General features: G+C 36.9%; 1 protein-coding gene across 1 annotated transcript; it reads left to right on the plus strand.

Annotated features, from left to right (window-relative positions):
* Positions 1 to 10,699: 10,699 nt before the first annotated feature.
* On the plus strand, positions 10,700 to 13,907 carry LOC148674845 (general transcription factor II-I repeat domain-containing protein 2B-like). Its single transcript, XM_088623450.1, has 3 exons — positions 10,700 to 10,794; positions 11,344 to 12,203; positions 13,900 to 13,907. The coding sequence occupies exons 1-3, from the start codon at positions 10,700 to 10,702 to the stop codon at positions 13,905 to 13,907; spliced, it is 963 nt and encodes a 320-aa protein (XP_088479576.1).
* The last annotated feature ends 2,489 nt before the right edge of the window (positions 13,908 to 16,396 follow it).

Below are 16,396 nucleotides of genomic sequence, written 5' to 3' on the forward strand. Positions count from 1 at the left end.
TTCATAAAGGATTTGTTTATGAGTGACATTGCATAAGGGTGGCACAATAGTTAGCATTGCTACTTCACAGCACTGGGGCCCTGGGTTCGGTTTGGGACCTGGGGTGCTATCTGTGTGGAGTTTGTATGTTCTCCCCATGATCGCGTGGGTTTCCTCCCACAGTTCAAAAACATACTAGTAGGTTAATTGGCTTCTGGGAAAATTGGACCTGGTGTGTGTGTATGTTTGTGTCTGTCTGCCTTGTGATGGATTGGCGTCCCATCCATGGTGTATCCTGCCTTGTGTCTCTTGCTTGACACAACCCTGAATTGGATGAAGTGGTTAGAAAATGAATGGATGGATGATTTTACATGAAAATCAATGTTCTGTCTAATGAAATATATATGGTATTTCATTTCTTGCATTTACATCAATGAGAAGGGCGGTCGCATAATCTCTGTTAATCTCATAAATTCATTATTTACTTTTCATTGCAGGAAAAATAATTTAATTTGTTTATATCTAGGTTTGCATTAATTGTAAATAAGAATTGTTAATTTAATCTATGTATCAGTTGTTTGCATTGTGCCTTTCCTGTTGTGGGATCCTCAGTGTTGTGTTTGTTTGTTCTACGATTGTGTGTTGGCTTACAAACCCCTGAATCAGTTCATCAAAAGGCGCATATTTTTACCTGCAAATGTTACCTGGCACTTATGTTTTAGCAAGTTAGTCTTGTCTTGATCTTGTCTAGATCTTTGTGTGCTTCTACACAGCCTGAGTAATTGAAGGCCTTTTGTGAAAACTGCTTCTGTGTTAGGACAATTCCTTGGTGAAACTACTGTACATTTTCTTATTTTTGTTGTATGTTTTGTCTTTTTGTAAATACTTTTCTTGCTCAAGAGCACATTAGTAAATGGATATATTTATGTTGATACTGTATGCTGATAAGAAGAAATCTCATATTGAGGTGTATGCTGGAGCTCATTATGTTGTGCCTAGAATTTTTATGACGTCTGTGACCACTAATGGACTTACTTCCAGGTCACAGTTGACGTGATTTTTATTTTTAAAACGTCTACAGTCATAAAAATATAAACATATAGTGTGTCATTTTCCTAAAGGTTGGAACATTTACAGACGCCCTTCTCCATTACTGAGCCCATAGTGGGAGTATCTGTTAATCTTGTTTTCCTCCCTAAAAACTGCTGCTGGCAATGTGGCCACCAGTAGTGATGATTGCCGATTAAATATTTCTTGCTAATTAATTGTAATAAAATACATGTTAGGAGACAATGTTTTATTTTAATCAAAAATATTTCATGATTTTATAAAATGCAATTAATTTTTTGCTTCTGCTTACATAATATATACTCTGTCTGAGCCTCTTATCTGTTTAAGTAACGGAGTTATCTTTGTATTGCACTATTTGTATTAGTAGTACAACAATAACATTGTTAATTAACATTTAAATGTAGGCTTTATGTCTCCATTGTTTAACAAACTGGTAAGGTCTCACTGACAAAACTGTGTATAATTTTGGTCACCACATTATAGAAAATATATTTCTGCTTTTAATCAGTCCAGAGAAGAGAAATCAGATACATTCTGGGAATTAAGGCAATGGTCTACACTGAGAGGCTGAGGAAACCAACTCCTTCAAGTCTTGAACAAAGACTATAAGGGGAAGTGACACAAGTATTCAAAAGTTTCCAAAGCTTTGACAAAAGACAATCCAGCGCTCCTCATAATAAACAGTGAAAAACAAACCAGAGGACACAAGACAAAAATACATGGAAGTTCATTTAAAATCAAGAATAGGAGGTCTTTTACCCAAATGGTTAGGAGTGTCTGGAACAAACTACCCAGCCATGTTGTTAAAGCTGACTACCTGGCTTAGGTCCTTGGCTAAATGAACTAATTCAGTAACTACCAAAGGTGCATGCTTTTATATTCTTATCAAATGTATTACTTGTTATAATTATCAGAAACCTATTTGCATGTACAGTATTCATTCTAAGCAAATATAGTTAGTGTACATGTTTTTGCAAGTGTAGTATTGGGAATTGAGATTGAAACAGGTTTTCAAAGTCCATTAAAAAGCTTTGTGCTTCTTCAGTTCTTTTATCTGAAGAAAATAAATACTGTTGAAAGTATCAATTGAACCCAAGTGCCCCAGAGTTTTTGGCCTGCTCCTTCATCATCTCTGAATTGTTTTGTGTCACCATAAAGTCACATTAACTAAAATAAGTTCAGGTATGTGATATTCTTCACAAAGTGATTTCAAAGTCAAAATAGATCAAACTATAATGAACATTTTCAGAACTCTGTTAAACATGACTAGAGGTTTTGGTGAGAACAGAAATTATGTGCATGTCTTAGTAAGACCTTAAATGTGTGTAGAAATACTTCTGAAATAAGAGAGAGAGAGTAAATGGATATGTATGACTCGCAATTTGCTAAAATGATTGAAACAAATGAACAAGAAGAATAAGAAATCTCATATTGTGTAATTTCTTTTTCAGGTGAGGAGATACCTGAGTTTAAAATAAATAATATACAAATGTTTAAATGCATAGAAGGGGGGATTTAGTGTATAAAATCAGTTCCTTACTAAGACTAATAACACTTTATGTGAAAAGCTCAACTTCTTACAAACCCAAATCTTATAACAAAACACAGCTGAGGCAGAAAAAGATGAGTTACGTTTACCTAAATAAAAAACTTTGGTGAATGTTTATGAATGCTATTGAATGTTTTCCTGTTGTGAGACAATGTGTGATGCAATAAAGTTAAACTAGTATAGTGATTTTTGAAGATAATACAGTATATGGCAAGACATGCAAAACACAGAGGAACAAGTTACATCACAAGAGGAAGAAGTATTAAACCTGAAAGAAGAACATGAAAATGCTCAATGTTAAACCCAAAATGAATGAAAAAATGAATATGGAGATTAATTTGTGACTCAAGATTAAAAGGATTTAGTTATTGATATGCAAGAAAACTGTAGAATCATCTGACTTTTCAAACATGTATGTAGAATGATATGGAGAGTGAAGTCCAAAACAGATCCAATGGGGGAAAAAATAGACCAAATCATTCAGTGCTAATACCTAAATTCCAGGAGTATTAAATACATGAAATTCTACCACCATATGATATTATTCAGTTGTTTGGTGAAATTTCAATATTGACAATACGAGCCAATGAATGTAAAGGGCAGCATGTTTAATACTTTGGCTTTAGGTCTCCAGGCAGAGGAAATGACAGTGCTGATTGGAGATGAGTGCTGTTACACACCCCCCACACACACACTTACAAGGTATGATCCAGGGGGGAAATACTGCAACAGTTATGTAAGGGCCCGATGCTTGAAAAGATATATGCGGTGCAGTGTTCAGCCAGGGAGCTTTTATGTATAAAGAAGTGGTACGAGTTTACTACCCTCTACCCCACATTTTATTAAATCAAGCTATTTCAGTGGATTGGTGAAATTCTTATAATACAGAAACAAACCAACAAGTATAAAGCAGTAACATCTTTAATACTTTAGCTGTAACTCACCTGGGTGAGGAAATGACAGTACTGATTGGAAATCATCCCTAAAGAGAATCCCCAAATCACTGACACAGATTTCTAGTTAAGTCGCTGCAGTTTCGCCAGAACCGAGCAGAACGTGCGTGCAGCCCTGAACAAATGAGAAGCACCCACGTTACAGGCCTGAACATGTTTGAAGGAGTAGATTCAGATACGCAGAGCATGACAAGCACCTACATTGTGAGTCCCCCACCCATGTTATTGACAGGGCCATCATCCGAGCCAAAAACAGTCCCCGGACCATCATCTCGATCAGGAACCCTTGGCCTATCAACAGCATTCCTTTGGTGCTTCTTTCACATAACACAACAGTTAAAACCCCATCATGTTTAAGACTTGGACTAAACAGTTTAAATGTTATCATATTAGTATTAAGTCAGTGAAGGGTTTGATTGTGTAACTGAGGGCTCAGCTGAAACAAAACCCACCAGGTTTGTGTGTCACCAGGAACAGGATTAGGAACTGCTCTAGGATGCATTGTTCTATTTTAAGAATTGAAATAAAATCTAACAGAAGTGACCAAAGTCATCTCCTTGCTGAGCTGGCTGTCGTTGAGGAAGCCTATGCCAATAACAATGAAATGCAGAGCATGAATGCAGATAATGTAACGCCAGGTTTGAATGAAACAAATCTCTGCTGTGCCTTTTAAAATTAAGATGCCAATATTTACAAGTACGTTTATTGTAATTTTATTACAGAAATGGCAATACAATAACTTGATATGAAGTGCAACATTTCACCATTAGAATCCTTTCCTGAGCAGGGAATGTCGAGAGGTCAGTCAAGAGATTTGTGGGTCTGTTTTCCTTCCTTGTGTACAAATACACCCATACCTTTATTTTATTTAGAGAGTGATGGAGGTTTAATACTAGATTTCTCTATATAGATCAATCCATTCTTTTTATATTGCACAGTATTAATTGTCCATGACTTGGAAGTGACATTTCTGAATAGGACAACAAATATATGTATATATTTTTTAATGATGTGCCTAAGTGCTATCAAACCATCTCATCTGTATTTTGTTTGGCAAGAAACAAATGGGAAGTTAGTCAGCCAGCGGGGAAGTCAAGAAAACACATAAGACCAATAGTCATATTCCAATCATTTAACCCTAAGAAAGTACACAAATGTGAGCTGAAGAGCTGCATAAAGAAGCCAGTACAACATCCCTATAATCAGCACATAAATGCAGAAGTGCAAAAATAACATTCTAGAACTTTTTTTTGTACTTTTTGACCTGTGTGGAAGCAATGTGTTTAAAGAGAATAGGTCTCAGATGAGAAGTCTGTTCAAACCTTTCCTGCAATTGAAATTAAATGTAGCCTTTCCTTATAAAAACACAGGAAGTAGTTTATATTTTTTTGTTTGTCCTTGTTTTATAGGCAGAAAAACACCAGCTATCTCATGGGTGACACAAAAAAATTACCCAAAAGACAGAAGAATGAAGATTCACATGAGGCATAACAAAGGACAAAATGGACACTTGGTGATTTATTTAGAGAGCTTTTATGCACCAAATATTTTACTTGTAGATTTATATACAGGCTGATTAATCTTTATAAGATTTAGTCTTTTTAATCCCCTACCCCACCTCCTAGGATTTCTTCATAATATTAAAGCTTAACTGATCTCAGCCTTAATGCACTATTCCTAATAAATCATAGATAATCTATGTTCATAGTTAATTATTATGAACATAGTTCATATGAAAATCATAGTTCATTTAGAATATTTCAGAGGCATTAATCCTGATCTGTTAAAAGTGGTGTAGAAAGTTTTGCCAGTTCATTCATTCATTGTTCTTCATTGAATCATTCATTGTTCTTTCAGTATTATTTCATAATTTATTAAACCACATATTTAATGGATTGTTTAAATACATACGTGGATCTGAAGTCCAAGAGGGACAAATGTATTTAATTACATTTTTAATTTTGCACAGTTTAACCCTTCTCATGTTATGCCTCGTATTACAAGTATTTTTCAGTAGAATTCTGAATGTACAAGAAGAGCTGTTTTGAAAAGACACCACTTAGGAACTCATGTAAACATATCGATCTTTGATTTCTGGCAGGGACTGACAGCCCAGGAAAGAAGGAGATGTCACAGTCCTTATGCCTCACTCCCTTTCTGGTTTTAATTTCCAGGACAAACTGGGAATCTCATGTGCGTAACTGTACAGTAAATCACAAGTTTACTCCCAAGTGAAGTAAAGGTTTTTTTATGAAGCTTAATAAATGAGCAGTTTTGAGAGGGTGTACTGAACATACAGTAAATACAATACAAAAGTTTGGAAACATCCTTAACAGAGAGAGAGGGTATTAATTGTTCTTCACAGTGTCCTCCTTGATTCACTAATGTCTTTACATTCTTGACCTGATACACTAATTATTATAACTGATAATGTTTTCAATGTTCTGCAGATATTGAAGTTTAAATGTAGCAGTGGCATTTTTAAATATGTTTTCCTGATTGCAATAGAAAACTTGTACAAGACAGATGGTTTACCTGATACATCATCTGTCTACTTCCTTTTTTAAATATGTTGCTTTCTCTGATCACAAATAATAATCTCCTTATTATAAACTTATACAATTCAAAACCAAGACAATTTATATCTTGGCAATGTAGACGTAGTATCCCCAGATGTACCACTTTTTCTAGAATGAGGAGGACAGTTTTGGCTTAGGCTCCTTAAAAGTCTGTAATGCATTAAAAAAAATAGCTGTTTTCCAGTGCAAAAATATTAGCAATCTAGGGATCGGAATGAAGTACCTCTCATATTGTTCACAGTCTCTGTAAATGCTGTTTTTGTAAATGTTTTACTAATTAGAAAAATAAAGTAGCTGTGATCAGAGAAGCCAATAGATGAATATGAAATAACCCTACATTGAAGTATCCAACAATATACTGTACACATCTTTCCAGCTACATGGATTTCCTTATAAAAAATTGGACTTCTGTCATAATTTTCCCATCAATGTATATCATGTAATAGAAAGGAGATACATCTAGGAATTATAATGAAGACAAAATAAATAACATTGCTCTTTTCCTCAGTCTCTCCACACATACTGTAGTGACTCCAATCCTTTGTGCAATACTGTAACAATATACAGTACCTTATATAGCAAATATTTTTAACTTGCTTTTTTGATTGTGTCCAAATTGGTTTTTCCATTTAGTACTGTAAATTAATCCACTGCTGCTTACTGACTTTGAAATTGAAGTTTATATTTAGGATCTGTCTTTCCTGAAGGGTTGGACAGCAGGAAAGAAGCCCTTGTAAGTAGTTGCAGGAAAGACGCACTGCATTCATTTGAGACTTACTCATGGAGAGACACTCTTGACTACAGAGAAAGTTAAACATGATCCTTTTCCTTTCATCTGAAAAAGACTGTGGACAATACTGTAAGAGCCAAGCCTTTAATTTTCTGGGACACCCACATTGAGATATGCACTGCAAACATATCTTGTGTCAGCACAAGGAAAGTTGTCTTCATCATTTTCCAGAGAGCATGATATTTCTTTGTGATTTATAGTACCCTACAAATGCAGAAGAGCCTAGAAAAATAAGTCTAGTGTTTTTGGAGAGAGTGGCCTTTATGATGTCCTTTTAGTTTGGAATCAAACGTTGATAACAGGATTATTGTTAAGGAAGTTAGGACAGATTTGTTGAAGGGGCTTTGTTTGCACTAGGGTGTAACAAGGTGTAACAGGAAAATGTCTCACTCAATATCTAATGCCATAGGGGAACGTGAGTCAGGACTGGCACGGTCTTAAGGAAGGAAGTGAAAGGTGGAAGCACTTCCCCAACCAGGCCTTATCTAAACAAATACAAAAGTCTAAATGATGTCTTATGGTTATGCCTTCTTTCCTGTATTAAAAATATCAGGGGATATGCTGTTGCAAAGAAATATTAAAATAAAATGTCCATTAAAGTCATATATTTGCTTCTGATTGCAATTAAGATAAGATTTAATTGTCCCCTGAGGGATTTTTTTTATGGACACCCAGCACTTCTGTACATTTAAATAGAATGCAAAACAGAAAAAAAAGAAGAGAAGAAAAACATTGCACATTATACTATTACAAAAAATAAGAAAACATTGCACATCGTTCTATTGCCCATGTACAGTATAACACATAACAACATGTAACATTTACAACACATCACAAAACATATTGCACTCAAGTGGGTTGTAAGAGTCAAAACTGTGTTAATCCTTAACATTTGCGTTGACAGCTTTAATGGATAGTGGAACAAAGGAATGTTTGTATCTGTCTGACTTACATTTGGGAACCCAATTTATCAATGTCTCTGAGGACCATGAAAACTTAAATCAGGTCCCCTGAGTCTTCTCTCAGAGCGGCAACATCAATTGTTCCATGATGACCAACACATAATATTGTAACACTTCAGGGTTCAGGTGGGCGCCCTTGCCACATCAGGTTGGCCCCCCACCGTCAGGGGCTCGAACCCAGGAGTCTGGCATCACTCAACAGGGACCCAGCTTGGTGAGCTAAAGAGAGATCTCTCTCTAGCCTAGCGGCTGTGGTCTTGCTATTACAGGGAAGGGCAGTGAAGTCACCGCTCTGGTAAGCCGGCTCTTACACAGTGCCTGTCGGCCGTATGCGTTACACTCTCCCCCGCTTAACTCGCCGTCCTCGGCGAAGGGCTATCCCACCCCACTGCTGACACCAATGTAACGCTACGGGGTTCAGGTGGGCGCCCTTGCCGCATCAGGTCGGCCCTGCACCGTCGGGGGCTCGAACCCAGGACTCTGGCATCACTCGACAGGGACCCAGCTTGGTGCGCTAAAGAGAGATCTCTCTCTAGCCTAGCGGCTGTGGTCTTGCTATTACAGGGAAGGGCAGTGAAGTCACCGCTCTGGTAAGCCGGCTCTTACACAGTGCCTGTCGGCCGTATGCGTTACAATATTCTAAATGAGTTCTTACTAGTGTGTTGTACAATCTTTAAAATAACATTCCATGATGAAAGCATTTGGAGTATAATCTAAGACTCCAATGAGGCAAATGTCTTGAATATAATCAAAATCCAGGAAACTAAGATGAATTAAAACATTTTAATATATGGAACATGAAGCATTCCATGAAAGCTAATGCCAGAATGGCAGTCTATTCTCATTAGATAAGGACATTTGATTCCATTCTTTTTATTTTCATGGAATTAATAATTTTTCACGTCTTGCATTCTGTGGAAATTATACTGTGATGTAGGCCAACGTTCTTAACCTCTGACAGTATTCTTCAGTTCATAATACTTTTTTTGTAACTGTGGTAGGCTTGGAGACAAAGTCCTTTTTGATTGCACATATTTTAGTTATCACAACAAACAATGCTGGAGAAAAGGTTAAAAGGTTATGAACCCTGAATATAATTATGAGAACCACATTTTCTTACCACAACATTTATTTTTGCCACAATGTTTCTTGAGACACAATGGTGTATGAGGTACAAAAAATGAATAATGAAGAAGCAGTGTATGTGAAATAAGTGAAACCTTAGCACAATTAAGAGACTGTGGACCTCCCAGACCTCCCTGATCTGTTTGGGTGGTGTGGAGGACATACAGTACTGCACTTACATAAACCCCTTTAACACAGGGACCTCTGCACCCTTCTTGCTGTAAACGTGTAAAAGTGAAGCTGTGGGGAATTGTGAAACTGTGGCTGAGGGATGATGGGAGATCAGTGCTGTTCTTCTACCCTCTAACCCACTGCAGATATTATCCCTTTTCCCTGGCCTAGCCATAACCCTTAACGAGTCTAACTTCCTGACAGAGACTGAATGGAGCTCTAAATGTGTGGAAATGGTTCACTAACTGGTGAGCATCGACTACTCTTTCTGAGGTCTTTTAAAAACCTTTTTGAATGTGGCATGATGTGTTTCCACTAACCTGTATGGTAAAGACCAAATTGCAAAGTTACCGACCACTAGGAAAGGCCTGCTAAAACTGCATCCTTGTTTACTTGTTACCCAATTGATAAACCTCTTTATCCTAATTATACTCTATAATGGACCCATCGTCAGCTGTGACCGTTTGCACTATGGAAGACCTGTCAGCAAAAGAAACAGTTCAGGCATTTGCACAAGGCAGAGAGAATAAGCCACCTGCTGTGGCTGTTTGATTATCTCTATGATGTCTCTATTATCTCTCTATGAAAATGTTCTAAATGTTTTGTTAAGATATTGAGCAGTTCTATAAGTACAAATGGGCCACAATTCATTAATCATATCAGCAAACAACTGATAATCAGTAAGAGGAAAAGTCTGTTTGAAATTTTTGCTGTTCAAGTAGGTGCAAACAGATTCTAAGGGTTCATCTATATATTCATACAAGGACATGTATTGTTGGAAAATGTTCTCAATTAAACAACCCCGATTATATAATAATATATTTATGTTATACATTTCTTCAAGCTGTCTTAATCTTTTATTAATATTTTAGTAGGTTGTAGGTCTAAAACAGGGGTGGGGAACGTCCGGCCCGCGAATTCATTTGGTCTGGCCCTGCCAAGGCAACCAAATTGACGACTTCTTTGTCGACACAGACGATAACTCCAATCCAACCTTTATCCACACGTCCACGATCAACAATCCTCGCAAAAACTGAATCTCAGATGAAGATTAAGGAAATTACAGTACACAGAAAAGACCTCAAGAGTCGATGATACGTATGTTAGATATGTTCCAAATCCAAGATGCAGGATTAGAACAGCGACCAAAACAAAATAATCGTGTCGCTGGCGACACACACACTGGATAGTTATTAAAACTTAAGTGGTGTGACATCCTACAAATGGTGACTACAAAGAAAAGAAAAGTTGCTGCAGAGTGTCGATCTTTCCAAGAGAAATGGACAAATGATTATTTTTTTGTTGAAGTCAAAGGCAAACCTGTGTGCCTAGTTTTTGGCGATGCGTTAGCAGTAATGAAAAAAGCCAATATGGAGCATCATTACAGCTCAAAACATGCTAAACTCAATGAATTGGGAGGCCAAATGCATCTGGATAAAATCAATGCTCTTCAGCGGAGTTTGGAATCACAACAAGCCGCTTTCACTAGGCCTAGTTGTGACAGAGACAACGTTATTAAGATGAGTTATGTAGTGAGCGAGCTAATCGCAAAGAAGCTGAGGACTCATGTAGAGGGAGAGTTTGTGAAAGAGTGCGTGGTGGCTCCTGCGGAGTTGTTAGCACCAGACGAAGTAAAATAGTTTCAGAGTGTTAGTTTGTCTCGGAGACCCTTCTCAGATCGGATTACTGACTTAGCACAAGATATTGAAAAAACACTGAAGGATTCTGCAGGAGATTTCCAATTTTTCTCTCTGGCCTGTGACAAGACAACAGACATAACAAATACTGCCGAACTGGCCGTTTTTCGTTCGCATGGGATAACTGCAGAGTTTGACACGCGAGAGGAACTGCTGTCACTGGAAGCCATGCATGGCGCTACAAGAGGTGAGGACTTGTTTGAGAGACTTGTTTTATCAATGAAAAAACTTGAGCAAACATTTGAAAAGTTAAGTGGCGTTACTACAGATGGAGCTCCAGCCATGGTTGGCTCGCAAAAAGGGTTAATTGCATTTGTCAAGAAAGAACTGAATCGTCTCAGTCTTGATCCAAGTGATTTAATTATATGCCACTGTATCATACACCAAGAAAGTCTCTGTGCACAGTCGTTGCGGCTCAACAATGTAATGTCAACAGTAGTGTCATGCATAAATTTTGTCAAATGCAGACGATTTAACAGCTGCCAGTTTAAGGAGTTACTGAATGATCTTGACTCTGAGTACAGTGATCTTGTTTATCACTGTAAAGTGCAGTGGCTGAGTCGCGGGAACATGCTCGTGAGGTTTTACGAACTGCGGGATGAAGTCAAGCAGTTCATGGAGATAAAGGGAAAACCTGTCAGGGAACTCACTGATAGCAAGTGTCTGTGTGATCTAGCGTTCATGGTGGACATTACCAAGTACCTCTCAGAGCTGAACGTCAACCTGCAGGGCCCCAACCAACTTCTCAGCTCCCTGCTTTCAAACATGAAATCATTTGAAGCTAAATTAAGGCTGTGGAAACTGCAACTCAAAAGGAATAACACGGTGCATTTCCCCACTCTGGAAGGACAAAAGCCTTCTATGACACTTGAATATGCTGGTGAAAGTGCGAAACTAATTGAGCCATTTAATGAAAGATTCAAGGACGTGAAAAGTAAACAAATGGAATTGAACATCTTTGCTACACTGTTCAATGTGGAACCAGCTGATGTGCCTGATAACCTACAACATGAAATCATTCAGCTGCAAAGCGATGATGAGCTGAAAGCTAGGTACAACAACTTCCCACTGCTTGAGTTCTATGAACATTACATAAGCAATGATGAATTTCCCACTTTGAGGAGACATGCATTGAAATATGCATCTCTGTTCGGAACAACTTACTGCTGCGAGGAGTTCTTTTCAAAACTTACCATCGCAAAGAGTCGACTGCACTCCAGACTGACCGACGCAAACCTGGAAAAGCAGTTGCGAGTAGCAACATCATCAATACCAGCTAACATCACACGCCTCACCAAGAGAAGCAGTTCCAGCCATCACATTAGGGGTGAGTTAATTAAATGTTTGACCAAATATAGCAGGCTAATTTTTACATTGATAATTTTGTATGGCCCGCGAATGATGTTAAAAATATCCAAATGGCCCTTGACAGAAAAAAGGTTCCCCACCCCTGGTCTAAAATATACTAGAAAACAGATCAGCCTAGGGGTTAACAAGCATTTTTTCATTACTCTACAGTCATTGGAGTTCCTGACCAAGCAAGAACTTTAACACTTCCAAGGACAAGGAAATAATTTATTTTGCTCTTTTTTTCTAAAAAAAGAAGGTTGAGTATCTTATACATTTGTTTGATATCCTTTGGAATTCATTAATCATTAAACAAAATTCACTTGAAGTGGAGGAATGAATTCAGAAAAAAATAAGCTGTGTTTTTTACCATGTGATTATTACAAATAATTCCAAATAATAGGTATAAAGGAGAGGAAGTGAGGAGCACCATTTTTTAAACAAAACCTAAAACGGGAAGTCACATGTAATTTCTTATAAATGCATATAATATCTCCGAATCCAATCAAATAGCTGTTTTTTTAAGATACTGTAACATCACAAAGAGGGAAGGAACAATCGTGAAAAAAAGCTTCTCTCAAGGGGAATTTCTGCTGTTTCAGAAAAGAAATATCTGTTGATCTGTTGGGAATTTGATATTTGTGGTTTTAGCTTGCACTAGCTGTGACCATCTTTGACACCGGAGATCATCTGAACAGGAGCCCTGGTATGCAGCCATGTCACCTGATCTGGATCCATGTGGTTTCTGAAAGATCTATATTCAAGCCTCTCTGATGCACTTCAGAGGGTAGGATAGTAAGGCACCAATAGACCAGGTTTATTCAAGGACATTCAACAACACCCAGTGTATAGTATATCGTGGAATGTAAAGTGGACAGCATGATGAAGGAGATTAATAATTTTACAACTGCAGCCATTTAATATATACTTAACTTAAGTTATTTAAATACTACAACCATATATAATAAGGAAATTAATAAAAATCTCACCCAATATATTAATAATAGTAAACTTTATGGTGATATATTTTCAAAAGGTCAAACATCATTTAAAAAAAAGATTTGAATTGGTATAACCCTTGTTTAATTTCTTAAAGGAAATATTTGTGTGTTTCACATGTGATAATTCACGTTGAATAGCACTAAAACTCATGTCGTCTTCTGTTAAGTACTAAGTAGATCTTTAGGTATCTGGAGACAGACAGAAATAGCACATGCAAAGTTATTCAATATGCCAGAACTGGCTCTAAGCTGAAGGCCATCCAACTGGTGTGTTAGATAACACTGGTCAGATGGTAGAGAGGATGTGGCTTTGAACATACAACTGACCTAATTCATTCTAATAAGACCAAGGATTTGAATTTGGGCCTTTGAGACTGAATCTTGTGGGTGAAAGTAGTTTTAAAGTCAGAATACAGCTCTCTAAAAAATGCATTTAAATTGATTTAAATTTTAATTTATTTTAAATTGAATTTAAAATTACTACATAGTTTTACTCTGGATAAACCATCCTGAGGGGAACAGTATTTCTGGTGCAGGAGAAGGAACAAAACTCTGTGAATGTGAAGTGTTGAAAATGCTGAAATCTGTGAGTGGTGATTGTATGTGTGGTAGAGAATTTTGCCCCCTTTGTAACTCCCTAAAGAATTGTGTATTCTATGTCCTGTATCTTTGCAGGAGAGTAGTAGACCACTTTATTCCCTTTCAAAGATGGAATGCAATCATCAACAATGGGAAAGTCATACATCACTGACCTTTGCTGAATAGTAGGCCAAATCATTTAACAGCATGACATTCAGCCCAATGGCACCCTGCCATATTAGGCTAGTCAGCCCTCCTCATTCCAGGAACCAAAATGACCAGGTACTGATACACTTAATAATCTACTTACAGTATAGTAATAATGACTTTGTAGTGATAATCTTTACCTGTAGATTGATTTCTGACATTATATTGACATTTTTCATCTTTGTTTTTTTTTATTGAGCAATAAATTCCCATTAAAATATGTTTTTAAGTTTACAAAATGTTTTTTTCATCAAAAGCAGCCCATCTTTGAGAAACACTATGGATTTGAAAACAAAAGCACAGAGGTTAATTTATAGCAGTATTTAGACAAATTAATCGGTCCTTTACTTGCAGTATTTTAGACTGATTTGTAACTGTGGATGTTCAGAATGAGATCTGTGCTATTTATTTGTAAATCACATCATTATTTTTCCAACTCAAAATAATGGAATTATCAGTTGATCATCAAGGTAGTTTTTTTCATTTAGCTGTGATTAGGAGAGCAGAAAAGTTCAACAAAGCTTGCACTTCCCAGATGGATTATCTTACTTAGAAAGTTTGGAACAAAAAGTATTATCTACCGTTATATACCTAGCTGTCCTTGCCCTAGGAAGCAAGCAAACATAGCGGAAGACACAGATGATCAAAGAGTATTCCAAATAATTTACTGAGGTTAATTAAACTTGCTGTAAATCATCAAACACTACATTAAGGAATAGACATTCAACCGTGACAGGGCCAATCCTAGAGAGATCATTAAGGTTGCCCCCATAGGAATGGACCACAGCATAAATACAAGAAGGGTCAGCAGAAGAGAGAGAACTGGAACCAGAGAGGTGGGAGAGCTCCTTTTTCTAATGAGACTAAGACCAACATTTTGTCCAGGTAATATGAAAGCTGAACAGAGGTCCACATTCTGAGAATTGTTACTAGAGTGCTTGCTTTCTTCTTTATTTTAGGAAATTCTGATTTCCTGTATTATGGAATCCTCAGGCTAAAAACATATTATCATTGTTAATATATATTTCTTTGTTTTGTGTACATTTTGGCTTGATTATTATTACATTAGAACTACACTGAAGAACAATATATAACTTTAAACTGTATAATTGTTTGTATGACACCTGTTAGATGTCAGGTTTTAAGAAAGCCTCTATTCAAATTATATGAAAGGTTGATCGATATGCAGACATCATTTTTAATAAATATTGTTTGGTCTGTAAATAAAATTGGAATGCTTCTTTCTTTTAGTCACCCCTTACAGTTGTTTTAGGGCTTAAAGATATATGGTGCCATAGAAAGTTTCCACCTCCTTGAACTTTTTCACATTTTATCGTGTTAGTACCTCTAAAAGAGTTTCACACATTTAAATGAGGATTTTTTTCCTCTTCAATGCACACCTTACTGCACATTTCTAAGGGGAAAACTGCTTTTATTGGGGAAATATGTATATTAAAAATACAAAACTGAATTATCATAATTAGATACATCTCCATCACCCTGAATTAATAATTGGTGGAAGGACTTTTGGCTGCAATTACAGTTGTGAGTCTGTTGTAGGTTTCTACCAATTCACACACCCAGAATTGGACATATTTGACTATTCTTCTTTAAAGAACTATTCACGCTCCGTCAAGTTTCTTGGGGAGTGTTCGTGGACATGTCTACATGTCCTGCCACAAATTCTTAACTGATTTATGTAAGGGCCCGACTGGTCCATTTGGTCCATTCAAGGATGTTTAACTTTTTTCTCCTTAGCCACTTCAGTGTAGCCGTTGGCTGTGTGCTTCGGGTTGGTATCATGTTAAAAGGTGAAATTCTATTCCAGTTTGAGATTTTGTACCATCATATCTGCTATTCCCAGTGAGCCTGGAAAAAATATCCCACTGATTTAATGACATGCACATACTGTATGTATAGCAGAATACTGAGCCTATATCCTCTTGCAATCATTTTCTCCAAAACTTCAAAAAAGTGAGATACTAGGAAACTTAAAAATAGTAATTTCAGACCCAGATTTAACTGCTCTTGGAAACTAAAAAAAAAACATTAGAACGCTTTTATGGATATGTAATAACATTTCTGAAAAGGTAATGCTAGGGATATCTTCAGGACCCAATGCAGGTAACACAAGAGATATACCAAGGCAAACAAATCCAGAGGACTAGGCGCAAAGAAGGTTGAGTGGTCGTAGCAAGGTCGAGGTTAACAAAGTCAGCTGAGAAAGTTATCAACAGGTTGTTGAGGTGGAATGTTTCCAAATACTGAGCACGGAACGAAGCGAAAGGAGGATTTTAGTAGTGAAGGAAGGGGTGTGGTATGGTGATTAATTAATGGGAGTTTAATTAGTGCCAGCTGAATCCGTAACAGGTATAGTAAATATTCT

The sequence above is a fragment of the Lepisosteus platostomus genome, chromosome 3 (genome assembly GCF_059453375.1).
Source record: "Lepisosteus platostomus isolate fLepPlt1 chromosome 3, fLepPlt1.hap1, whole genome shotgun sequence".
In the NCBI taxonomy this organism is placed as follows: Eukaryota; Metazoa; Chordata; class Actinopteri; order Semionotiformes; family Lepisosteidae; genus Lepisosteus; species Lepisosteus platostomus.